Here is a 26369-nt window from a genome sequence, read left to right as displayed (position 1 = left end):
AGTTTAAATTTTTTAAAGATGTACATGGAGGAAGAATCACTTTAATTTCAGTGCTGTCACTGACAGTTCCTGATCAGTCACTAATATCCGAGGTCCCATTTATTGCAGTGTACTGTAATTAAGTAGAAGTTAAATAGGGTGCTTAGTTAAGTCCAAGAACATTCTCTGACCATCCCCAGCACATCAAGATTTGCTGTGTTTGTACCATTGAAAAGGTAAGTAGCAGATCTGTGGTGTAAGATAATAAAGATGAGTCTTTTTTAATCATTCACTGTTTTAAAAAAGTAATTAAACTTGTAAGTCTAAGTGAGGCTCTTCTTTCTACTTCATTTTATACCGAGAAAAATAACAGAAATGTCGGATTTTTTATTTTTTAATTTTTATTATTTCTAGGGTTTGCCCCCCAGTTTGATCACAAAATAACTCTCTCTCGTATTCTGAATTCTGCTTTGTGTCTTGCACAGACTATGGCCCAAAAGGAAGACATGGAAGAGAGAATTACAACTCTTGAGAAACGCTACCTCGCTGCACAACGTGAAGCTACATCTGTGCACGACCTCAATGATAAACTTGAAAATGAAATTGCCACTAAAGACTCCATGCACAGACAGGTTGGAATTGGAAATAAGATAAAGTGCATTTTGCTCGGCATAAAACTCATGGAAATAATTCATGTTCATGCTCTACTGAAGCACTTTGCTTTTAGGAAGATAAATGTTATTTGTAATGGGCTGTTGGTAGTGACTGTTCTTCAGTAACTTGTACATGGCAGAGTTTTACCTTGGGAATGAAGATGAGACAGTTTTACTGGGAAGGGGAAATGATTTAGAGAATTTCAGTGCACTGCATCATGGCTTTTGTTCCTATTAGTTGTGGATTTTTAAGTTGTTATATGTGTATCCAAGCATCTTTAGGTTCGTGTGTGAGAATTACTCATTCTAAGCTGAAACCTTTTAAAACTTGTATAGTGTGTAGTGATTTTTACAGACTATAATAGAAGTGAGTGTTGCTTTACTGGGAGTGGAAATTTGAAATGTGCTTGACAGGAAAGTCCAGCTTTATAAACCAGAAATGGTTGTTTAGCCAATCACTTTCTAATTAGAGGCAGGCAACCTTTAGTCAACAAGAGAAGTTCCTTTTGGTATAATTCATAAAAGTAGTTGTACACACTTGAAAAAAAATTAAATTTTGCAGTAATATGCACAGTGTTTAAAATATGGTGGAATTTGTCCCTTGTCTTAGCACAGACTTGATGTAGAAAATTCACAGCTTGTTCTTTGCTGCTTTGACAATTAATTACCATTTTTAACCCTAAGCATTTTTGATTGTGATCCTGTGCAGAGTGAAGATAAGAACAGGCAATTGCAGGAACGACTGGAACTGGCTGAGCAAAAGTTGCAGCAGACCCTGAGAAAGGCTGAGACTTTGCCAGAGGTGGAAGCTGAGCTGGCCCAGAGAGTTGCAGCACTTACAAAGGTGAGGCCTCCTGGACAGTGTCCTCCAGACTCTGTTCTCCATTGGTCCCACTGCACGAAATCTGGTGTTAGTGTTGGCTTTGTTACATTCTGGTTTTCCCACAAATAAGTCAGAAAATATTTATCCCTGTTCTCTCTACTTTTCCCGTTCACCTCTCTGAAGACACTCTTCTTGATTTTTATTTTAAATTTTTTTTTTTTTTAAATTTCTACTCTTTGGAACTTGAACAGATTTTCTGTTAATGATGTTACATTATGAAAATGTCTCTCTGAATTATTACTTTGGTGCTCTTTATTAAAATCAATTTAATGTTAGGCATAAAATCCTTCTAAAATGAACTATTTCTGAAGGGGAAACCCCAAATCCTTTCACTGATAACCAAGTGAAGAGTATGGGGAGCAAGAGAAGTAATGATACCAATAAATATCAAGGTTTTTAGAGGGCTGCAAATGAGCTAATGAAGTGTGAAGAATTATATTTAGTAACTGCAAGTGAGCCTTTTCAAGTGTGTGTGCGTGCTTTCTTTGAAAGTCTTAGTTTCATTTCTTTCCCTGTTATCTTTCCTATCCCTAACTGACTCTGTAGTCTGACCTTTTGTCTCCTGGGAGATCTGCTGCTAAAGATGCAAAAGTGTTGGAACTTACCACCAAGCTTAGGAAGGTAGAATTTGTATCTTAGTCCTTGTTTCTGCTTGCTGCTTTCTGCTTTGTCATGGGTACTAACACAGGGTCACATCCTCCAGGCTAGTGAGGAAAAGCTGAAAATGCACTTAGTTTTTATTTTTATTTTCTTTTTCTTTTTTAATTCTTGGGGATGTGAATGAACTTCTGCTCTTGCAAGCTCATTTGCAAAGAGCAGTGGATTCATGGTGAGAGGTTTCCTCATTTTGCTACTCACATATGAACCCTTGCAAGGTTTTTGGTGACAGAAAAGCATCTGTTCTGCATTTTGTGTTACCATAAATGGCGGTTGTGCAAAGCATGTTAGAAATATTACTGTGCTTCAATGTTTCTGTGCTTTTGAAACCTTAAAAAAACCCCACCCAAATTCTAATTTTGCTTTCAAATTGACAGGCTGAGGAGAGACATGGCAACATCGAGGAACGACTGAGGCAGATGGAAGCACAGCTAGAGGAGAAGAATCAAGAGCTGCAAAGGGTATTGTACATAATTTTGACAAAGATATAAAGCTGAAAGAAAGAATTCAATCCCCTTCATGGCTGTTACTGTTCAGCAAAGCTGGTTTTATTTCTCTCTTTAAAAGAAAGCCGGAGTTTGGGCTGGCTGATATTTGGGAGATTTGAGTCACTATACTATGTCTCACCTTAAATCTCAAGGGCAAGCTGAAAGTCTGCAATGAAAGTTTGAAAATAGAAAATATCCAATTACTATTCTTAAACTCAATATATATTCACATACTCAATAAAATATATTCAATATTACTAGTAATATTACTATTACTATTCATATTTGATTACTATTCATACTTTCTGATGAAGAGACAGATCAAAAACTTGCTGAATTAAATGACTATGGAAAAATTGGTTTCTGGGTTATAAATAATAGAATTCATTCTGAATTCTGTTTGGTTTTTGTTTTTTTTTTTTAATGTAGGCTCAGATTTTCAAACTTCTGATTTTGGATCAGTTATTAAACTCTGAAGTGTCCCTTATACTCCCTCACAGAGTCCTGGAGGTCCATCCAGTATTCCTCTCTGGAAAAATATTGCTGTTAAAGAAAGCTTACTGCCTTTATAACCTGGAAATTGTTGTAGACATTGAAAATTTGAAGTTATTTCAGTAGCTTTTTTGTGTCTTAGGCTAGACAGAGAGAGAAGATGAATGAAGAGCATAATAAACGTTTGTCAGAAACTGTTGATAAGCTTCTGTCCGAATCCAATGAAAGGCTCCAGCTGCATCTCAAGGAAAGGATGGCTGCCCTGGAAGATAAGGTAACAAGTCACATTCCAGCACATACGTTAATTAGAATGCTCAGGATTCTGTGATTTGTGCAGTTTGCACACATCTGTAACTTCAGTAAATAAATATGAAATCCTTATTAATAAATAGTTTCTCTTAAGGCTGTTTTTTAGTGTGGATTTTGAAAATATGTACATAAAATTCAAGTTTTTTGAGACTGTCCCTGGGCATTGCACTGCAGTGTTGAGAAGGCATCTTTTAATTTTAAGCAGCTTTATCCTTTCCTGGTTGATTGGTATGGATTGCATAAATAGGCTCATCCGGTACAATACAGGAAGCCTAAAGAATTAGGACTAGAACTTTGGCCTTTTTAGTTTAATTTCTTTTGTTTCCCACTGCTCTTGGCTATACCAGTTCCCCTGAATCCTTGTGGGATTCTTGCAAGTTGAAACAACCTTGTGTTTTCTTCCCAGGTAGATCATTTTGGGACTCATTATGTGAATGTAGCTGGGCTGTTCCCTGCACTGTCAATGCACCCCTTGGAGCTCTCCCCGCATTCAACTTGTGACACACTTTTTACCGTTTTTCTTTCTCTTCTGCTTTTGGATGTAGTTCCTTATGGATTTTTCTTCCGCACATGCCTTTAAGTTAGATTATTTTACTCTGCATCCAACAAAGCAAGGTCTTCTAAAGTGGCACTTTGCTTGATGCTGATTTAGAATTGCCTTGTCTTGGATTAAAAAAATATTTGGTTTCCTTTGTTGGAGAGTGAAATGATCATCTGGGGAAAATGTTTCAGTAAAAGCTGTGTGAATTTTGTTTTAAAGTCATGGCAATAAAACATTTAGAACTTTGTTCTTATCACTTGGTCTTTTTCCCAGAGTGATTTATTTTTTCACATATGAAATTGCAATTCATCTAAAACATGCAATAAAGGTATTAACAACCTCAAGAAATTGTTAATCAGAACCTTTTGGCTGTGGTAGAAAAGGAAAAGAAAGTGAGCCAGTTATAAGTTTCCTATCAGAAGGGGGAATCTCTAGCTTGAAACAGCTCTAATGTTGAGGAAAACCCTTAATTCAGTGAGTGTTGCAGTTCTGAAAGTACAGTATATCCAAGAAATTACTGTGTAGTACTTTTTTTAGGTCAAACAAGTGCAAATAGAATGAAAACTTAAGGATAATGGCTGCTAATTCGTCTCAATAACCACTCAGTGAATTACTTTAAATTATTTTAGCTGCCTAATTATTCCTTATTTTTTTACTAGTCAAACTTTTTCAAATGCAGTTTTAAAAGGTTGCTATTGCTATTAAAAATTTATGGAACCAGTACTATTACTAAATCCATTATTTAGAGGGCTGTACACCCGGAAGGATAAACCTTCAGCTGTAATCAAAGTGAAATGATGGTAAAGTATCTTTAACTTAAGATGTATAATGTTGACTGAATTATTTTTGATAGTCCTCATGGTTATGGTTTAAAAGTGTAAAGCTTTTTACAAGTGACTTACTCTGTGATACCTTTTATTTTAGAATTCACTTCTTCGAGAAATTGAAAATGCAAAAAAACAAATAGAGGAGCTTCAGCATGAAAAGGTACACTTTCTAAAATATTCTGTTGGAGCATCATTGCTGCCTTGCTACATAGCAGGATCAGGTTTTAATTCCCCACAGAACTTAACATTACCTGCTCTGTTTAAAAGAAGGGAGTTGTAGTTCATTTTATGGTATTGTGTGCCTCAGTTTTATGAGGCTTTTATAGGTAATACATAACCTTTTACTCAAAAACTTCTGAATATGTAAAGTGCCTGGATATGTTGGCAGTTTGCCCAAGCTTGGGGATTGTGTAGAATTTTTATATTTTTGTACATATGACCTTGAACAGCATAAAGAAAAGAGATACATTTTTAATGTTGAGCATTTTCCCGTAAGGTTTTCTTAAAGCTTTGGATATGAAATGCGTGTGCAACTGCTAAAAATTTTCTTTAATTTATTAGACTTGGCTGCTGCTTTTTAATAGCATCTGTCTGGTGTTGTGCTTGCCCTGGAAATGACGAGTTTTCCTTCCTTAAATAAGTGGCGAGGCCTTTCATATCTTTGCATCCTTAAGCAGTGGCAGATGATTTTGTGGTCACAGTATCTGTTCTGAAATAATACTTGTTATAGCTTGTTAAATCACAGGTGTACTGCACCTTCCCACATCACTCTGGTAAGTCTCTAGGACAGGATTTGGAGGCTGTGCTTCTGTAATAAAAAGAAGAATGTTCTGTAAAATGTGAAATTCTTGTATGTGTACGCCAGCAGTTTTCACACAAGGCACAGATGTTCATCATCAGCCACTTTTTATTGGTCTTCTCTTGTTTTCTCATTCATTGGATTTCTCTGCTGTTAAGTTCAGAGTTTCTAGGGTGTGTCAAAATCTCCAAGTTCGAAGTGAATACTTTTAGAACCTTCTGTGAAGAGAGCTGGAAAAATCTTCTTGTTTCTTCTTATTATCACTTTATAATAATTAAGTTAGTAACATGCGAATTTTATTTCATTGCTGTTTTTAAAATGTATGTTGTCATTACTAGAGTCAGCGTAGAGAGGCAGCAGAATTACTCTGGGATGGCCTTTTGTGGTAGTGCTGTATTGTGTGCAGCAAAACCAGTTTTTACATTTTATATTGTTGATGGGTGTGTTTTTAAAATCTGTTATTTCTGAGTTTCATAGAAATGAGACCAAAATCTTAAATGTTAGTTTATAAATGCCTATTTGATACTGATTGTTTTTTCTTAAGGCATATGTTATGTATTTGATTTATCTATTTTTGCAGGATCAACTTGCGATAAATGTTGATGCATTAAGGGCTGAAAATGACCAAGTGAGACTCAGAGCCACATCACTCCATCATAGGTACCAGCAGTATTTCAATTTTTTCTATTTTCTTTAAAGTCACTATGCGAAATGTAATTTTGTCTGTTATATAGCTATAAAATCTATTTTTTATAGAACATATAAGACAGTTTTTATGCAGTGCCTAAAAGCAATTGGCACTAGTAGGAAGAGAGAAATCATTTGGGTGAATTTTTTGGTTTCTTTCCCTCTTTCCCCTCCCTTTGTAAAGCTAAAATGATTGTTTTTGTGTGCCAGCAGACCAGATTTCAGATTCCCTATGACATCTTCCTCTGTGGGTGACACTCACACAGACTCCTTTGGCACCTCCTCCGTGCTGAGGCGTCCCCAGAAGGGACGTTTGGCAGCTCTCAGAGATGAACCTTCAAAGGTAACAGAACTCTGAAATGAAAATACAAATAAATCTGTGACGAAAAAATAGATTACATAGGGCTAATCATTGTAAAGAGTTTTTAGAACTGGAGTACCTAGCAATAAAGTAGATTTTATAGATCCTCTTTCACTGACTAATGCACCACTACTGGTCTTTGTAATTGTTAGCAAAAATTGCAAGATTATGGTTTGGAACTCAAATTTTGGTTTTTAATTTTGCTAAGCCTATAAAATATAATTTAAAAGAGTCCTAATTCTGTGTCTATACACTATTGTAATGTGTTACTGTTCTGCAAATTATTTCAAGTCCCTTTCAGGACTGATTCAAAAATTTGCAAGGAATTGATAGCAAAATTCTACCATAATTCAAAGTGTATATAGCCAAGATATGTGATGTTTGAATTTATTCAATAAGCCTGTCCATTTTGCATCTTCCAGTGAAGTGAAATTTAAAAGTTTCCTACATTATAGCTTTTTTTCTTTACATTTCTCTAAAAACTGCTATCTTGATGGATGCATTCAGCATGTAAGTGGACTTACAAAAATTATTTTAAACATCTTGAAAACCAATAGAAACATCATGTTTTTGTCCATTGCGTTTGGATTTTTTTTCATGGATTCTTTTAGGTTCAGACTCTGAATGAGCAGGATTGGGAGCGAGCCCAGCAAGCAAGCGTGTTGGCAAATGTGGCACAAGCATTTGAGAGTGATGTTGATGTGTCTGATGTGGAGGATGACAGAGAGACCATATTCAGCTCAGTTGATCTGCTGTCACCAAGTGGTCAGGCTGATGCTCAGACTTTGGCCATAATGCTTCAGGAACAGTTGGATGCCATCAACAAAGAGATCAGGTATGGCCTGTCTGCTGTCAGGGCTTTGATAAAAATCACTTGGAAAATGGTCATTTTGTACTGATCCTTCCTAATGCCCCACTCCTTCTTGTCATATGGCCCTTGTTTGAATGTCACATTCCTTTAAAACTCTTTTATCCCTTAGGCTTATCCAAGAAGAGAAGGAGAACACAGAGCAGCGAGCAGAGGAGATTGAAAGCAGGGTGGGCAGTGGCAGCCTGGATTCCCACGGCCGGTTCCGCTCCATGAGCTCCATCCCTCCTTCCTATGCCAGTGGTTCCCTGGCTGGTTCCTCCCCCCCTGGCAGTGGCCGCTCCACCCCGAGGCGGATCCCACACAGCCCAGCTCGGGAAGTGGACAGGTTGGGGATCATGACACTGGTAAGTGCCTATTAACTCCAGGGTTTTTTTGGAAGAGCGTTTCTTTTCTCTAGGAAATGGGTTGTTTGATTTCCCCTTCCTCTCCTTCTTACTCACTTAGATACTTACTGTATTTTTCCTTTCTCTAGGTTTTTCTGCTACTTCCTTTCAACTTTTATAAAAAGTGTAAGATACAGTTCATAATGATTAGGAAAAGCTTTCCTATTATTTGGTCATCTTGGCCTAAGTATTCCTTCTGTTGTTATGGTCTTTTTCAGACTCCCCTTCCTACAAGAAATAATGTTTTCTTTTCAACCACTTTCTCCCTCTGCTTTAAACTTCATTTTTAGCAGTCCACTATTCCATTAAAATTCAGCTAAAAGGTGATTTGCATATTAATCTTGAAGACTGTGGTGGTATCACTGCTGTTTTATTAATAATGAGTGCTACCGTCCTGTTTTAGGCTATTAAGACTGGTAGGGAAAAGACATTTCTGTTAGACCTTGGGGCTGATGAAGTAGTTCAGGCTTCGCAGTTCGGTGAGTAAAGAAAGATAGATCCATTTTTTTGACATTCTGATGACTGCTTAGAAAAATTAATCCTTCTAGGAGCTGCTTTGTACATGGAAACATATCTGTAAAAACAAGATACAAGTTTTCCCCCTTTCATGTTTTTACATAGATGTTAAGTAAACCAAACAGTTTCTCATCTTTAGGATGCCTTTCAGGAAGGAACATCTTGGATACTGGTATTTATTTGCAAGCACTCTCCAGGAAAAGCTCCTTTTCTGATTTGGTTCTAGACACTTTACCTTGTCTCCAGATTTCCATATCATTTTGGAAACTGTACTTACTAATTGTGCTATCAAAATTCAGGATATGGGGTGCTTTATCTTTTAACATTTCACAGTAATAAGTAGATAAGCAAAGTACTTCTCATGCATAAAACCATATACAAATTTAAGTAGCTCTTTTCCAAAAAACTGGATTAGGAGAATGTGTCTTGTAATCTAATGTAATTGAAGAAAAGTGAACTGTAATTAAAGTTGACTTTACATCATAATTGTGAATCAAAGTCACTGTTTGCAGTTGCATTTGGTGGGTTTTGTACCTGGAAACAGATTTGTGAAAGCTTGAAAACAAGAAGCTATGCTTCTAGAATTACAGAACAGGAGCTTTCTAGAAACTTCTGGAACAACTGTTATGAATTATTGGACTAAATAATAGTTCTGCTGTGTTTGTCAATGTTTTAATAGGAAGTTGCATCAGTTTATGATCATGTAGGCAAATTAGCTTAAGGCTGCCTGCAGTAGTGGTTCTGCAGTTCAGCCAGTTGAAAGCCCCTCATGATTAAAAAGCATCAACGTGATAAATTGTGAAGCCTGCAGCTCTCGTGGACAGTTTTCATTCCATATAGTAAACATTTGCATTTTTATGGAGCATCAGATTTAATAGATAAAAGATCCAGCAAGAGTAAAATGAGTCAGGTGTTTTGTCAAGAACTTGAGGAGGGACTAGATCGTCTTTAAAGGTCCCTTCTATGATTCACTGAATGATTTATTAATGTAGTACTCTACAGTCAGATTGAACAAAACTTTCCATATTAATGCTGCATAGTTTACATGTATTCTAAATCAAAAATAATAAAGTCATCCTTTGTGGGAGGGAAGCAACACCCTCCTTGTCCCACTTCCCCCCACCTTGTCCCACTTCAAAGGGGACTGACTTCATTTTTGGTTATTGTCTTTTTAAATAATAGAACTGTTAAACAAATTACCTAAATTTAACTTTTGTCAGCATCAGTGGGAATAACTTGTTTGTGTAACTCAAGGTTTTTGCCTTGCTCTGTGCACTGGCAGAGGCGAGCAGTACCTGGGAAATGAGGAGTTCTGGAGCGGATGGAGGATAAAATAAAACTTTAGGTGGACTCTTGCTCAAACATTTCAGCACTTCAAATTTAGAACAGAATCCTGTTACTGTATAGAAACCAGCTATTGTTGGCACTCCTATCTTTCACAGTTATTAAACACTGGCTGCTTTTTGTGCTATGTAGGAAAGAGCTGCAGGAACCACTAAGTTGTGAGGAGGGACTAGTGCAGGCAGTGTATTTAAGGCTGCTGTGGGTGATGTGTAGGTTCAAGGCAAGCCCTTGACACATAAGGGGAAATCTCTCACCTTTTAAAAGCAACACTTCACTGTTTTTCTTGCTGAAGATGTTGCACTTTTTGTGTGCTAATTTGCCTGGAGTATCAATACACTCAAACATCTACAGTACTTCAGTAGATAAGTTTCTAAGTGTTTTTTTCTTTTCCTCTCTTCTGGGATACATTTTAAGTAATCTGTAGTTTGAAGAGTACTTCATACTCAGTATCTTTCTCTGTGCCATTGTTGTAATTGTTATTTATATTCTCCCTAAGATGTTTTGTCTCTGTACTAGTTGTTTCAGTCTGTGCTGCAGTTTACAATAAATACAGCTTTTCCAAATTTCTTTTCTTTGCATGCATCTGTCAGCCTAGTGATTTAAGGAAACACCGTAGAAAGGTAAAAATCTTTAGTTTGTTTAATGATGTGCTCCTTCATCTCCTTCCCTGCCCCCGAACTCATTACTGGATAACAGGAACATAAAAGAAAGCATTTGTAGGGTAACTCTGTAATAAAGCAAGATTATGGTTTATCATTTTAGCATACGTGTGGGTTTGTTTTGTGGGGTTTTTTTTTGTTTGTTTGCCTTTTTTTGCTATGTGGAGACTGTTGTGCTGCTTTCTGTTTGTAACCACTGTTTTGCAGTCTTGATGCATCATTGTTTAATTTTAAAGATCTGTGAAGTTATAATTTCTAAAACTTTAAGATCAACCATAGCCACAAGTGTGAAGACTTCATCAAGTCAGTAATCTTGCCAATGATCCTTTTCACAGAACTCTTTTGATTTTTGCACTTGCTCAAACTGAAGTGAGGTACATTGGTTTTGTGGTGCTACGACATTACTTTAGTTCTTAGCTCTCTGAATGAACTAAAGAAGCGCTACTGGCTTATTTCAGTAGCTAAGACTGAAATTTAGTAGTTTGTCACTGAAGGTAACAGGAAATTCAGAAGGAAGTCAAGCAAAAAATAAGCAACTGGAGAATGGTAATGGCAAGAGTAATCCTTTAACACTGAAATAATTGATTTCTCCTTTCAGTATTTTGTGTAGTGTTGATGCTACATTTGTGTTTTGGCATTTCCCCCTCAAGTTTTCCTTTATTTTCCATTAGTCTCCAGCTTCCAGAGAAGAGGTACGAGATGATAAAACCACAATAAAATGTGAGACGTCACCACCTTCTTCCCCTCGGTCTCTGCGTTTGGACAGAGTCCAGAAAGGAGCTTTGCACACAGTGAGCCATGAAGATATCAGGGACATCAGGAAGTAAGTGCCTGGGACACTCAGACCTACCAGAAACTCAGTTTTCACATCATCAGAATAAAATCCTAAATCTGCAGAACTGTTCAGCCTGTAGGATTTTAGTCTGGATGTTGAAGTGTTTCTTGAAAGTCAAGAGTATGAACACATACTGTTGCAGAAACAATAAGAATACAGGTTTTGTTAATGATCAGAAATGGCTTTATGTGAAGAATTCTTCTGGTACTCAAATCTGCATTAAGTTTTCTTCGTGTTGAGGAAATGAGAAATATGCAATTCCACTCTTCAAGTTGGAATTTAGGTATAAATTTAGAAATAACTTGCAAAATAACCATCACTTGGATGGACAGATGGTCTTTTCAAAGTGCCGGGGATGGATTCCACTCAAGTGTTTCAAACTTTCATTGTCTGCCTCAGTTGGTCAGGAACTTGTGTTGGCAATTTTGGCCTCTCTGAGTTGCACTTTAAACACTTCTATTGACTTGTAGTTCCATATTATAGTATATAGATTTTATTTCCCTTTCTTCTTTTCTTGCGTTGTTTTCACTGTTTTTTTATTTAATTATTTTTATTTTAATGGATAAATTTCTTTTCTTGACTCAAAAAAGCTGAAATTAGATGTCATTAGTGAGTTACTGAATGTTAATTAACTTGCACAGAACCCCGAACTTGTCTCTCACAGTTACACTGGTGAATTTGTTTTACATGGGCTCCTTTCTGACTCTTTTTGTGGGTAAAGTTCAACAGGTTCTCAAGATGGGCAAACAAGTAATCCAAGTAGCAGTAACAGTAGCCAAGATTCCCTTCACAAAGCTCCCAAAAAGAAGGGGATCAAATCCTCCATCGGCCGCTTGTTTGGCAAGAAGGAAAAGGGACGACCTGGACAAACAAGCAAGGAAGGATTAGGACAAGGTGGGTTTGCTTTTTGTTTTGTAAGAGGTGTGGGCTTGGGGGTTTAGCTTTGTACATGATCAGAAATATCACAAAGGATTAAATACTTGATTGAGAACATAAGGCTGGTTTTTGGGTTGTTTGTTTTAGGCGGCATGGGAGAAGCAGATGGTTCCTCTCAGGATGCCTTAGGTCTCAGCAAGCTTGGAGGTCAGGCAGAAAAAAACAGGAAAATGCAGAAAAAGTAAGTTATCAAATATTTTTAGTCCTCTGTTGGTAAAGTATTGCTTTCATTAAAAATGTTGTGGTTTATTTTTTAGTTTCATTTTTGGATATTTTTGACTAGTATGGTGCTATGGCTAGTAAGCCTCTGAAGGTTTCTTTTTTTCACTATTTTTTCTGAACATCAATAGTAGCAGAGGTCATGGTAAGTTTGAAATGAATTTCAGTGCTGAAAACTTATTATTGGAATGTTGTAATAAACTCAGAGATAAAAGGACTCTTATCAACCCCCCCCCCTGAAATTTGTTATATTTAATACCTGCTTTGGGCTTGATTCAGTTGGAAAATTTCCCAAAGTTGTCTGAGGCTGTTACTTGCTCTAGAGTGTGAAGGAGTTGACAGAGTGAAAGCACAAGATGCTCAGTGCTGACATCCCTCTGTATGAATTTGCTGTTTCTTCTCTGCCCTTTTGTGTTATAGCTGCAAACTGCTTTTCTCTTCACTTAACTCTTTCACTTCTGTTTAAGGTTTTCTTGACATTCTGTCATATATTTTACCAGCTGATATCTTTTTTCTTGCACCATATAACGCCAATTTCCTCTTTTTTTAATCTATTGTGACTATTTTTTTATGGCACCATTTATGCATTTACCTTTTCCTAGTCATGAGAATTTTTTTGCTCTTTGTCCAAGAAATCTTTAGTTTATTGTTCAGCTTTTGAGTATCTATTTGCATCCTTGTTATTCTCAGAGTTAGAGATGTAGCAAAGATTGTAATTATAGGTGTAAAATAGACGTTGCTAGCAGTAGAAATCTTGATTTAAGGCTTATATTGGTAATACAGGAAACACTGAAATTTATATAAGTAGGATCAGGCATTCTTTGCATTTTTTCACCGAAAGCTGAGCCATATACCTTGAACTTCTGTTGCTTCTGTTCAGCTGCCTTGATTGTGTCAAAAAGCTGACAAAGATCAGACGGGTCTTGCTTTTTTACTTGCCTTCTGAAGTCAGTGAATATTGAAAAAAAAAAAGTGTGTTAATTTTCTCTTTGTGAGGGATTTTTTTGCAGTACTTAAGTTCTATTAACAAATAAGAATAATGCCTGGTGGCTGCTAATGAAAACCAGCAGTGTGTTGGTTTGGAAAGTCGGAATGGAATGTGGGTTTGTTTGTATAACAGAAGGCTCAGCTGTTTTTCCTCAGACTGCTGCACTGAAGGCAATCATATGTTATTATGACCCGGGATTTTCCCCTTTTCTACAGAGCTTTAAAGTGATACCCCACATCTTGGTTGAATAAATAGTTATAGTCTGGTCATATCTAAATGGTGGGTAGGGTTGTTCTTTGATCAGTATTGGTATTTCTCAATGCTAGCCACAAATTTCAGTCTCAAGGAGACTACACAATCTACACTGCCTTGCTTTAAGAAATGCAAAAAGTGCAGTTGCAGATAAATCATGGCTTTCCTTGTAAACATTCTGCCCTTCAAAATTATACTGGTATTACTCAAAGTGTAATTTATGGCTGCATGTTGTTGACTGCTTAAGAGGCAAGTGTCTGTCTTAAACAAATGAAAGCTTTTAGTTTGGAATTGCTTTCCCTAGCTATTCCAAAGTCCCTCTCCATCTTTCTTGGAGCCCCTTTAGATACTGAAAGGGGCTCTAAGGTCCCCCTGGAGCCTTCTCTTGGCTTTTTCTCAAATAAATGAATATAATCTAACTCTATAATTTTAAAAATCCCAGTGAGATATTTTAATGCAGCTGCTTCAGAAGCCTGGCAGGTTTCTGAACAATGTTATCACAAGGGGTCAAAGATCCCTTGCGATGCCGGATATCTAAAGGAAAAACTGGGAAAGCTGCTCTGAATTGCTTTTCATTTTGATATTGGAGGACGGTGGGTTAAAACAAATTCTTGGGGCTGACTGTTTGCTTTTATAAAATCTTGTATTCCGCAGAAAGAATTCCAGTTACCTGAACACTTGGAACAATGACAGCTACTTCTATTTTTAGTTGTCTCTAATCCCTATTTGCTTGCTTATCTTTCTGATTTCTGCATGCATGTGCACAAACAGGCTGAGGGCAGTATTCAATGGCTGCTAACAAAAACCTATTTATAGCTACAGAATTAAATTACAGTCCACATTATTTGTTTTTGTGTGCCTTTGAGTTCAGTTCAATCCTAGTTTTAAATTTTTCTTTCATTATTTTATTTTTCTTTTTTTGTTTACCATTTCATGTGGTAGTGCAAAATCAGGGTAAGTTTATATTTATTTTATTAGGATTTTTGTGGAAGTGTGATAGATCTCATTTGGATTTTTTAGCAATATATTAAAAGCTCTAACTTTTTTCAAAAAAGTCTGATTATGAGAGGAAATTCTAGATTCAAAAGAATATATTATGAAAATGTGTTGCTGAAATAAATCCAGTGTCACCTAGTGCAATGTGAAATGTAGTTTATTGTCTTGTCTTAATTTGCATGGTGTGAATTTTTATGATGGAAATATTTACCCCTACTGAGATTAAATTAGTTTTGTAGTTTGGGGTTTGAAAGTTGTTTAGCAATAGTAAGTATTTGTGGCAGTTTGTTTCCACGGTAGATGTAATTCTGTAGAACTGTTGCTTCTGTTTACTAAACCTATGTTGGTTTTAGTGTTGTGTTCATTATCTTTGTGTATTGACAATGTTTGCCACAATTGTTTGTGCTTTTCTGTGTACAAGCCCAACAAACTTAATACTGTATTAATCAAAAAGGAAGGCAAACCTAAATTTAAGATACCTCTCCTAAAGTTATACACAATAAGCTTATTTACATAACTGAAATTAACCTATAATAAGGATATTAAATTTCCCCTGATGTTCTACCTGAAGTTGGTCAGTTATTTTCATGTTGTCTACTGTTGCTTTTCAGGTTTTACACCTTTAAACTCTCACTTCCATCAGTATCACTCTTTTCTCCTGCCCACTACTGTGTTTTCTCTGTTCTGAGCTTCTTCCAAATCGGTTCTCTTCACTTCCTTCCAAGAAAATCTGGAATACATTATTCCCCTCTGGCTACAAGGCCTGAGTTTATCCATTCCCATGCTGTCTTAGTCCAGTGACAAAGTGAGCTTGCTCGGGGCTGCTTTATTTTCCTTATTGAGGTTATTGTATCCTTGTCTGTCAAGAGCCATTCCAAACACAGATCCTTCAGATGGTCTTTGAAGGGTCTTGTGCATTCCCTGCTCCACCAATCACCTGGAGTTTGGACATATTTCTCATCCCCTATGTCCACAGTTCCCTTGTTCTCCACAGCTGGTGTGAGATGCCTCTGGAATGTGTCTAACAACAAGCAGCAGCATGTTTGGGCTCCCATTCCAAGTGAATTTCTGCTAATTTTTTTATTAAGTCTGTAGACATCTATCCCTTGGTTTTGTCACCTAGGAGTTATTCTAGTAGCCAGCTACTCCTTTGACATTTTTTTATCCCTCACAGTGCCAGGTTTATCCCATCTGTTAACACTGCTGACACTGCTGCAGTATTTTTTTCCCTCACAAAGATGTGAGGCTGGATTTTGCACCCACTTCCTAACTGGGGGAATTGGATGGCCTGTGAAACTCAGGTGGGCCTGAGAGTTGTGATCTTTCAGGGATTCCATCACATATTACTGGAATGCAGTGAATGTCTTGGGAAAGCTGGAAGGGGATAGTTGGAAAAGGAAAGTTCTGTGCTATAGGAAAATAAACATTTATGCATCATTTGCAGATGAAACAGCAGCTGTCTCTGAATTCTTTCTCTGAGATGCTTTGGGCCTGTGCTACATCTTGAGGTTTAATGATTTCCCATGAAAGCAAATTTTTTCTCTCTTACTGCACATGAACAAATTCTGCAATTAATTTTCCACTTCATGGTTGACTCCTCTTTGGATCCATTGAATAATTTCTGCATAAAGATACCTCATAAACATTTTTTATTTTGTTTGATTCTATTTCTGCATGTTTGCTTCCATCCCATAACACTCCCTTCCAGCCACACAGTCTTTTTCTGCATTATTATACCACTGTGGGTTTCAAGTTTGCATCATAACCTCTCCTTACATTTTTTATATATTCCCTGTACTATTCCCAAGGATTTACTGTGTCATGGTTCACATGAAGTACACAGTGAGATTTATAAAACTCCCAGAAATTACACTGAAATTCTCTGAACTCCATACAATACAACCATCAAAAAGAAACACAAAGACATCAATTTGGAAGTTAAAGTTCTTGGAAAAAACATTGTATTCCTTTCTGGCAAATACAGTATTAAGCATTTTAATCTGTTCTTGCATTTTAATTTTTTCACTAATTTTTAAAACTTTAAGCAACAAAGTAAAGCAGAACTGAATGTGTTCAGGGCTAGTGATTTCTGGGATTAATGTGAAGTGTTCCACAGCAGCAGGAAAATAACTGATCTTTTATTTCTTATTTAGAAATAGATATATCTTTCTGAAGTGTACAAATATGGTTTCGCTTTTATACTCTTTTCTTCTTTGGTAGTGAAATTTAGCTATTAAGCTGCTGACTGCTGAACACTATTCCACCTTAATTGTTGAGTCTTTAAATGGTACCTCAGAATCACTATTTATAACCAGTTGTCTGGTATTCCCTTCCTTCCTCCCTTTTTTCCATTTCTGGGCAGCACATGTAATTAGGAAAAATTATTGGGAGGTTCTTCTGGAGCAGTAGGAATTTATTGTCATGCAGGTGAAGTACCATCTATTGATAAAACAGTTGCTAGTATATTTATTACTTCATTGATTGCTTTTTAGCATTATCTACCAATATAACAGGAGGATCCCATATATGTCTAAAAGAGCAGAATGCTGCATATCCATTTTGTACTAGTAGCAAAAAAAGCTCCTACTCTGTCAGTTCAAGATGCCCCATGTTTTTTAATATATATATATATAAACTTCTAAATATTTTATCATCTTAGATCTGTCCCGTGACACAGTTCAGAAGGCAAGAAGATTTTATTTGATTTAAATAGTGAGAAAATGCTAAATACATAATGTAGGACCTTGGTTCTGTAGTATTGCTGCTTATCTTCTTAATTCTACATTTGCAGGCTTGAATAAATAACATAAAACAGTAAAAACTGTTTAATTAGGTCAAGTTGTTTTTTCAGAATTTCTAAGGAGGGTGAGTGGAGGCTTAACCATATACAACTAGCTTTCAAAGGCAGTGTCAATATGCTTTTTTTAGACTTTATCAATTTTTTCAGGCAGGCATAGCCAAGCAGCATTGCATGGCTATACCCACAACACTGGTTTTTGTCTTTTGGTTTATCAAACATTTTTGGCAGCTATTTATAGGGACCTTGTGAGCTTCCATGGTTTCCATAAACTGAATTGTCAATATTAAACTTTAGGCTCTTCTCTTTCAGAATAACAGAGGAAATGGTGTCACCACAGGAGATGAAAGCTGAGTTTCAGTACACAGCCTTTCGGGCTGTAATTGCCAAAGCATGGGTCTCTGAATATAATGGTTGTCTGAAGCTCTGCCTGGAATTCTGACAGGCTGGTGCAAGCTGAGATTCACCAGTTAAATGGTCACTGTCCCAGTTTCCAGCCTTGACAGCCTGATGGATGTGGGCATCTGATGTGGTCTTGCATTGCTGCAGGTTTCAGATCTGCACCTTGAGGAGAAATGACTACTTTGGTCCGGTCTAATTTGCTGTGCAGAAAACTACTGCAGTTGAGAATTTGATTGCCAGATGAGTCTGACATCTCCTCTTTGGGTTGGGAGTGTTGGTTAGAGTGTCACTAGGGCTTTTAGACACAAATTTCTGAAAGGCAAGATCCAGCATCTCTGCTGCTCTCAAATTTCCAGTCCAGTTCAGCTTTCATCCCTACATACTCCTTGTACATGTTGCTGTACCTGCCTTAGGAGGTGTATCGTATAAGGCGTAAGTTAACTCTTGGAAAGAAGGTAGTTTGAATGCAGTGTTTAAATTGTAACATCAATTATAAGTCATAACTGTGTCTGTAATTTTAGGCATGAACTGCTGGAGGAAGCCAGAAGACAAGGTTTGCCTTTTGCACAGTGGGACGGGCCTACTGTGGTTGTGTGGCTGGAGGTAAGTGGCCCTTCCAAAATAAACAAAAAGCCTTCTAAAGAATTGAAGGTTTTGAAGCTGGAACTGCTTCCCAGATCCTGTGTACTCCCTGTTTTTGTGTTCCAGCTGTGGGTTGGGATGCCAGCCTGGTATGTGGCTGCTTGCCGAGCAAATGTGAAAAGTGGTGCTATCATGTCAGCCTTGTCTGACACGGAAATACAGCGGGAAATTGGGATCAGCAACCCCCTGCACAGGCTCAAGCTGAGGCTGGCCATCCAAGAAATCATGTCACTGACAAGCCCATCTGCCCCTCCCACCTCAAGGACGGTAAGGAAAGTGATCCAGCATGGAACATCTTTAGAATTTCCCAAAATTTCACTGTAAATATGTAATGGGAAGGATTTGAGCTTCTACTAAGAATTTATGGAAACATTAAGTTGTAGAAGGAACACATTATTTAAATGTAGGATGTTTCTTCCTTTCGTGGGAATTAAATGAAGGAATAACTCTATTTTCTTTCTCAAGGGAAAGGGAAGTTTATTTCAGTATGTGTAATCCAAAATATTTAGAGTGTGTGTTATTTGCCTCATCTTTGGGACTTGGCAAACTTTATAATACAGACAAAGTAGATGTGTGTGCAGAAAATTGTAAAATAGTCAGAGGTTTTTTTAATCCACATATAAGGCCATCAACTCCAAATAATTCACTGTATAAACTAGGAGTTCAACTGTCTCTCAGGAGTCTGTGTGCCCTGCAATCTAAAGTTATTCCTGGGATTACATACTAGATTACAAATCCATTTTTTGGGTTAGAACAGAGCCAAGTGTTTACCCATTGATTAAATCAGTGTAAGCTATTGATGATGTTCAGCTTTGTTAATCTCTGAAGGAATTTGGTCCCTGTCAGTAGCTTTTATTGCATGCCATGACTTTCAGTAGATGTACCTGTACCTGACTTTAGCCACCATTGCTTTGCCCATGCCTGCTCCTTACATGTACCGATTGCTTATTTGTTCTGCAACCTCTCCTCTTTGTTACTGCTTTCCTTTCACTGGATGGGATTGATTCCCTGTGGGCTCATATTAGACCACGGGAAATGTCTGGGTAACACATGAAGAAATGGAAAATCTTACAGCCACACAACAAACGGTTAGTTTACAGTGTTGCCACTTCTGTTCCTTAGAGTGCTTTTCCCACTTTTTGAACTTTTGAATCAAGTACCTTTTGATTTTTCTTTCTTTTTTTTTCTTTTTTTTTTTTTTCAAATTAACACACTAAAATTCTGGATTGTTGCTTCTTCTACTTATTAACCTTGTAACCTGCATCTTGATATTTTTTTTTCCAGAAGGGAATAAAAAAAAGTAAATCAGCATTGATAAGATTGTAAACAAAACTCTAATCTGTAAAATGGAGCTCTGATTTGATTAACTAATAGCCAAATTGAAGTATTGGTGCAGAAATTTCTTCTCTTCAGAAAACTTAATCAGTAGATGGGTTTTGCAACTTCCCATGCGAAATAAGTGCCTTCTCTATGATTTTTTACATTGCATGATGCTTGCTTTTTCTAGATTTTTTTTGGTATGCAGTAGAAGTAGAGTCTTGCAGTGCACCATTAACGTTGATCTCCTTACTAAACTTAAATACTAATATGTGTGTGTTCTTTTGCTTTTCTAACCACATAACAGGAAGATGAGGAGGGAAGCTGGGCTCAGGTTGGAAACTTTATCTAATATTATAGACTGTATGTAAACTGTCACAATCATTAGAGCATGAAAGAATCTGTTTTTCCTTTATAGCAGCCTCTTTTAGTGATTTTTTTGGATGTGGCTTTGGGATTGGGAGGGGGGGGAACTACAGTCTTATCTCTGTACAATGCATACTTGGAAGACACCTCTTTATATTTAGGTGATTTCAATATTTTAGTGTTTTGGCTCTCTGGGAAGCCAGAATTCCAGGAAAAATAACTGCTCTGTGCAGGAAGTCCCTGTTAAACCCAGCCACCATCACAGGTGTGCTGCAAAACACCCTGAGCCTAGATAGTTAAGTAGATTTCTATGCACTAATTCTGTAATCCTCCTTGATTAATTGTTTTGTCTTAAAGTGGTGACAAATCCTAATTGTATTTTCAGGCATTGATATAGTTGGGTATTTATACAGGGATATAAACAAAACTCAGGATTTACCCTTGCCCCATATCTTTGGACAGCACAGTCTCTTCTTGCTTGGCTGCCCTCCAGCTTAAACCTGGTTAAGTCCCATTAACTAAGTCTCTGATACTCATTTGCTCATTGTCAGTGATAACAATCACAGCTTGGCTCCCTGTGCCCACAGTAACTTTACTCTGCTACCTACTGATGGCTTGGAGAAGTGCATTTCCCTGTGGCCCTGTTCCTTTCTGGAAGGTGTTTCCTCCAGAGGGCAAATGAAGCTTTTGACTTTTAAATGCACAGGGGGAGAACAAAAGGAATTATTACCCTTTTGAAAAAAGGAACTGCTGGGTTTTGCTGCTTAAGGAATTATTAGATATGTAGTTACAAACTCTTACAAACTCTCATCTTTTTAGATGTTTTCTCTAAAAAATGCCAGGTTGATTTGCAGATCAAAACTGCAATGAGAAAAGTCTCTTGGGATAAGGACTGGGATTTACAATGGCTTGTTTTTCAGTAGTAGGTTTTTATCAGTTTGTGAAAATAGCTAAGTGTATTAAAACCCCTCTGTAGTTATATTTTTGATATCTTGTCTTTAAAAAGTCACATGACAAATAAGATTCCCCCCCAGTTATCAAGAGAGTCAGCATTTGTAACATCTCAACACAAGAAAATTCTATGGCTTTTGCTATCAAACCACATAGATTAACCTTTTTTTTACTTTTATTAGCTCTTGCATGTTTTTTTCATACTATTCCTTGAAATATATTAAGGCAGTTTTACTTGCTGATCTGCATATCTGAACTTGCTTTTCTCCATGAGGATTCCTTCTTCAGAAAACACACATGTGGTATTCAGTATTTTGATGTGCTTACCTTCACAGGCTAAGAATTAAGTGAGCAATTTCTTTAAAATATGCTGTCTAAAATAGCTTTTTCTTTTATTTCTCATTTTTAAATTTTTTTTTAAAAAACAGACACTTGCCTATGGTGATATGAACCATGAGTGGATTGGCAATGAGTGGCTCCCAAGCCTGGGGCTCCCTCAGTACCGCAGCTATTTCATGGAATGTCTTGTGGATGCTCGAATGCTGGACCATTTAACTAAAAAAGACCTGCGTGGGCAGCTCAAAATGGTGGACAGCTTTCACAGGTAAAGAGATTTAAGCTGGAGGCCTAACTTTCAGTAAATGTTTTCATTGTCTCTAAGGTTTTTTTCCATTCTTTTTCTCTCTTCTGAACAGAAACAGTTTTCAGTGTGGAATCATGTGCCTACGAAGACTGAATTATGATCGAAAAGAACTTGAAAGAAAAAGGGAAGAAAGCCAGAATGAAATCAAGGGTTAGTGTGGTGCCTTGACCTCAGTCTGATTCTAACATGTTTTCACTGATCAGCCTCAAAAATTTATTAACAAAGAAAAGGCATTAGAGCAAGGAATCATTTATAAAATACTAAGTGTTAAATGCAGGAGATGTCTGGATGTAGGCCCTGACCAGTGAATGGTGAAACACATAATTAAATCATTTACTTGTGCAGAGATGTGCTACAAACGTGAGCAGTCTTGAAACTCTTACTGCTCTGAAGTTTGAAACTAAATGTTTTAGGAGGATGGGGGGGGGTTTCCTTATTTTTTTCTTTTTTTTCCCCGAACAGTTTATAAGAAAATATCCAACTAACTTAGATATTTAGATCTCCCAAATTTGTGGTAATTATGGAACAAGGAGGAACAAGAAAAAACAGGGTGGAAATTCAGTTTTCCAAGATTTCCCATAGAAATTTTGTTCCCTGCCTAATATCAGAAGTCTTTTCTGATATCTGAGACTAAAAATTTGGGGTAACCTTGTATACAGCTTGCTTAGAAGCCTCAGTGCCTGCTCTTCTTCCCCTTTCCTGTTACAGTATGAAACGCCTTCCAGCAAACTTATGTTTACTTTCCACTTGAAATTTATGATTGGGGGTGATTTTGCTCAGAAAAGTTGTATTGTTATAAATCTGCCAACATTTTTTTTTCCTCCACAGATGTGCTTGTGTGGAGCAATGAAAGGATGATCCATTGGGTCATGTCCATCGGTCTTAAAGAATACGCGAATAACCTTCTTGAGAGCGGAGTTCATGGTGCTCTTGTGGCCTTAGATGAATCCTTTGATTACATTGCATTAGCTCTCCTATTGCAAATACCCACCCAGAACACACAGGTAAGCAAGCAGAAGCTGCTTTATGGCTGGTAAGAAGGTTAAAAATGGAACTGACTGGGTTTTTTTCATAGGTATGGGCGTGGCTTTCTATGCCCAGCTCTAGAAAGTTCAGAAATGGAAAATTGTCCATTATCATATAAGAGAAAAAACTTAAAATTATGCTTTTCTTATAGTTTTGTGCTTGTTAATAACAATTTTCCTAGGTAGATTTGTTTGAGGGGAAAGAAATGGTTTAAGTATTTTCCTCATTGCTCATATTCACAATACAAGTGTACTACTCATCATTTTTGTTGTTTGCTAATTTTTACTCTGAAATAATTGTCAGAATCATGAACTTTAATGTCATAGCTAAGGGAAAGTTAAGTCTTCCTTAAATTTTTAATAAGTTACAAATTAAATTGTGACTTTTCAAGTATTGGCTTTTCAAGTATCAAGTATGTTTATTAATCTGATAAGAAAGTATTAAACAGCTTGGGTTCTATTATGGTTTTTAAATCATTATAGGTTACTAATTACTAATTTTTTGGAATTAATTACCATTTCTTTCATACCACAAACTTTAGGCTCGTGCTGTTCTGGAGAGGGAATTTAATAACCTTCTTGCTATGGGCACTGACAGAAGACTTGATGAAGTAAGTTACTTGAGCTGTTGACCCATTTTACAGTCCTGGAAACCTTATCAGAACTGTTAAATGAAAGAATTTAACTTGAACCTTTTGAAGCTTTTGACAGAATAGTGACAGAAATCTTAATTTGAAACTCCTTGCCTTTGAGAGTTTCTAAATATGGCAGAGTTTGTATATTTAGGTAAGATGACTTTGAATATGAAAGTATGGAGAAGATTTGCAAGTTTGTTTTTGTAGGTTGTGTGGTTAATATCTAATAGCAGCACTTTGGACTGAATCTTCTTTATCTAAAATATGGGAAAATTAGTGACCAGTGTGGCAAATTAACAAAGTTAATAATAGAGAAAGACACTTTGTCCTAACAAGCAGTATTTCAAATAGCTTTGAGTGTTTTTTGAGAAATCTTGTGGTGTTAATTTTGATTAATACTAGAGCAGAGGATCACCAGATGTGTTCACACATCAAAGTGATTTCTGACGGACAGTCTGTGATCTTAAATGTATAAACTTCACTGAAATGGAATGAGTATAAAACTTTATGTGTGAGGCTATTTTGTAGACCCTGTGAACTCACAGCATAAGGGAGATAGTGCTGCATCTTTAACCTTTTCAGTTGCTTTGTGCTGTAATTCTGTGAACAGTTTCAAGCAGGTGTTACTTCCCCAAGGCAGTCTTAGCTCTGGGCTGCCTCCTTTTTGGTGCTGATGGGAGTTTATGTAGTGAAAGTGGTTCAGGTTAAGGCTGAAGTGGCAAACCCACGAGCCTTGGTTGTTTTTGTGTTCATCTCTTGCCTATTGCACTTGTTGCAGCCCTTCTGTGGCACATCCTGATAGCTCTGTTCTTTGTGTGCATCTCTACTAAGCTTTAATAACATATCAAAAAACAGCTTGATTGTTTTCTGAGGTACTTTTCCTTAGAGATTTCAAACTGCAAAAGGAGTTTGGAGGGAACAGATGTTTTCTCTGTTCCAGTGGCACAGGGCAGTTTGATCACAGAGATCTCTTCAAATAACGTAGATGCTTGTCTCCTAATTCTAAAAGGGAATGCATTTCAGGTAAAATGGCATTCAAAGGATTGAACTGTTTCTAAATGGGAAGCTGGCAAATGGAGTGCCCAGTGGGTATATTTGCATGGACACAATACCTTCACTGCAAAAGATGGATTTGAAAGTGGGAGTCAAACTGTATTTAGTAAATGCAATGTTATATTTCTTAAGTGGGAATATGACTTGAAAGATGCAGGTGTATTAATGGGTGAAGGAAAATGCACTTGGGTAATTTCAGGTTAAGTTTACCCAAGTGCTTAAGCAAAACACTGTGTGACAATACAATATTTATTACACTTGCTATTTCCTCACAGTTAACTCAGTGTTGATACATTTACTTAAGATTGTCAGTAATCCTTTTAATATCAGTAACAATCCTTCAGTAACAATCCTCCATTTTTGGCATTGCTAATGTTGTTTATCAATATGACAGGATGATGATAAGAGCTTTAGGAGAGCACCTTCATGGAGAAAGAAGTTTAGACCAAAGGACATCAGAGGTTTAGCTGCTGGATCAGCAGAGACTCTTCCTGCAAATTTCAGAGTTACAACCTCAATGTCTTCACCTTCTATGCAGCCAAAGAAGATGCAGATTGATGGTATTGGTTTTGTATTATTTTAAGCATGATGTGCTTTTTTTGCCTGAGATTTACAGGGGAATCAAGTTCAAATGACCTTTTTGCTGCGTAAAAGCATCTGCCTTGTGCATGGTTGTATATTTAACACTGTGTTTAACCATAGGGTGCTTTGCCATTTCAGGGAGGTCTACTAGATGTGGAGTTTCTTTTTTACATCATTGGAGTAACAAAATCAGAATTATAGTTAGAAATAAGTGTAATTTAAACTAGGAAAATAAAATGACATTTTAGTAGAAGTCATTTAATAATCTAATGCGTAATTTGTAATTAGCAGCAGTTAAGACCAATGGAAGTCCCACTTCTGAACTGCAGTAACATGCATTCAAGAATGACATGAGAAAACTCAGATAATTTTGAGATTATTAAAACTTGAGTAACCTGTGCATTACCCCCTGCAGTGGTCACTTAAATATTGATCATACTTGAAATCACTGCTTCATTGGTGTGCACTTAATGGTCTATATGTGTGCACAGACACTGATATGAATTGAAAAAACAACCAAACAATAAAAGCAAACCCCAAAAGTCTCCTCTGGAAGTGGAAGTTGATCACATCTCACATGAGGGATCTTGTCTGTTTAAAAACAGCCTCTGTAGTATCATGAGAATGAACTTTGACTTGAGTTTGTTTTACAAAAGACAGCGAAAAAATGTATTTTGTTGGAACAGACAGGATGAGAACTGCAGCATAATCTCTCAGAGTTGTCTCAGGTTCTGAAAATTGTATTTATGAGTAAAACTCAAAGAAGGAATCTTTGCATTTGATGAGCTCTTCTAAATCGTAGATACTGTCACTAGCACAAAATATTTTCAAGAATTCATGTGGAAAACTCCGTAAGTTAAAATAAGTGAAGTCTTTACTATATAAACCCCCTTTCTTTCTGAGATATTAAATAAATACTTATGAACTACATAAAGTAGTAAATAACTTATAAAATTACCTGTGCCAATGTCTGTGTGCTAGTTGGCCTGCAGGTTTTTTTAGAATTCTTTGTTAGCCACTGAAACTGGGAGTGGTTAATATATAGAGAGTGTAAAACAAATTCTGCTTTTCTAAGTTGTAACCTTAGAGCTAGGTGAGTACCAGAGCTATAATCACATTGCTGTGATGGTTTGGGGTTTGTTTGTTTGTTGTTTTTTTTTTTGAAAACTAACATGCATGCTGTGTTCTGCATGTCTTCCCATGCTTCTTGAAATAGGCAGTGTATCAGGAACACAAAGATTGGATTCTGCTACAGTAAGGACCTACTCCTGTTAAAGCCTT

The 26369-nt window shown here is 36.8% G+C and overlaps 1 protein-coding gene across 12 annotated transcripts in view; it reads left to right on the top strand.

Annotated features, from left to right (window-relative positions):
* The window catches only part of PPFIA1 (PTPRF interacting protein alpha 1), a 49759-nt gene extending 23390 nt beyond the window's left edge, over window positions 1–26369 (top strand). For 3 of the 12 annotated variants that reach the window (XM_027706526.1, XM_027706524.1, XM_027706535.1), the window contains 24 exons: window positions 465–611; window positions 1342–1476; window positions 2062–2136; window positions 2550–2633; window positions 3295–3426; window positions 4927–4989; window positions 6209–6288; window positions 6526–6658; window positions 7288–7511; window positions 7657–7891; window positions 10381–10410; window positions 11121–11272; window positions 12006–12178; window positions 12308–12401; window positions 18396–18477; window positions 18583–18783; window positions 19542–19604; window positions 20141–20167; window positions 21579–21754; window positions 21846–21943; window positions 22622–22797; window positions 23361–23429; window positions 24901–25066; window positions 26305–26369. In XM_027706526.1, coding sequence (XP_027562327.1) covers window positions 465–611; window positions 1342–1476; window positions 2062–2136; window positions 2550–2633; window positions 3295–3426; window positions 4927–4989; window positions 6209–6288; window positions 6526–6658; window positions 7288–7511; window positions 7657–7891; window positions 10381–10410; window positions 11121–11272; window positions 12006–12178; window positions 12308–12401; window positions 18396–18477; window positions 18583–18783; window positions 19542–19604; window positions 20141–20167; window positions 21579–21754; window positions 21846–21943; window positions 22622–22797; window positions 23361–23429; window positions 24901–25066; window positions 26305–26363 — 2874 coding nt within the window. In that variant the 3' untranslated portion in view covers window positions 26364–26369. The remainder of the gene's footprint in view (window positions 1–464; window positions 612–1341; window positions 1477–2061; window positions 2137–2549; window positions 2634–3294; window positions 3427–4926; window positions 4990–6208; window positions 6289–6525; window positions 6659–7287; window positions 7512–7656; window positions 7892–10380; window positions 10411–11120; window positions 11273–12005; window positions 12179–12307; window positions 12402–18395; window positions 18478–18582; window positions 18784–19541; window positions 19605–20140; window positions 20168–21578; window positions 21755–21845; window positions 21944–22621; window positions 22798–23360; window positions 23430–24900; window positions 25067–26304) is intronic. The other 9 variants (XM_027706525.1, XM_027706527.1, XM_027706529.1 and 6 more) reach the window with 9 other exon arrangements.

The sequence above is a fragment of the Neopelma chrysocephalum genome, unplaced genomic scaffold (genome assembly GCF_003984885.1).
Source record: "Neopelma chrysocephalum unplaced genomic scaffold, ASM398488v2 Primary Assembly neopelma1_381, whole genome shotgun sequence".
Classification (NCBI taxonomy): domain Eukaryota; kingdom Metazoa; phylum Chordata; class Aves; order Passeriformes; family Pipridae; genus Neopelma; species Neopelma chrysocephalum.
Note: the sequence above shows the minus strand (reverse complement) of the source record. Positions and strands in the feature narration are given on the sequence as shown.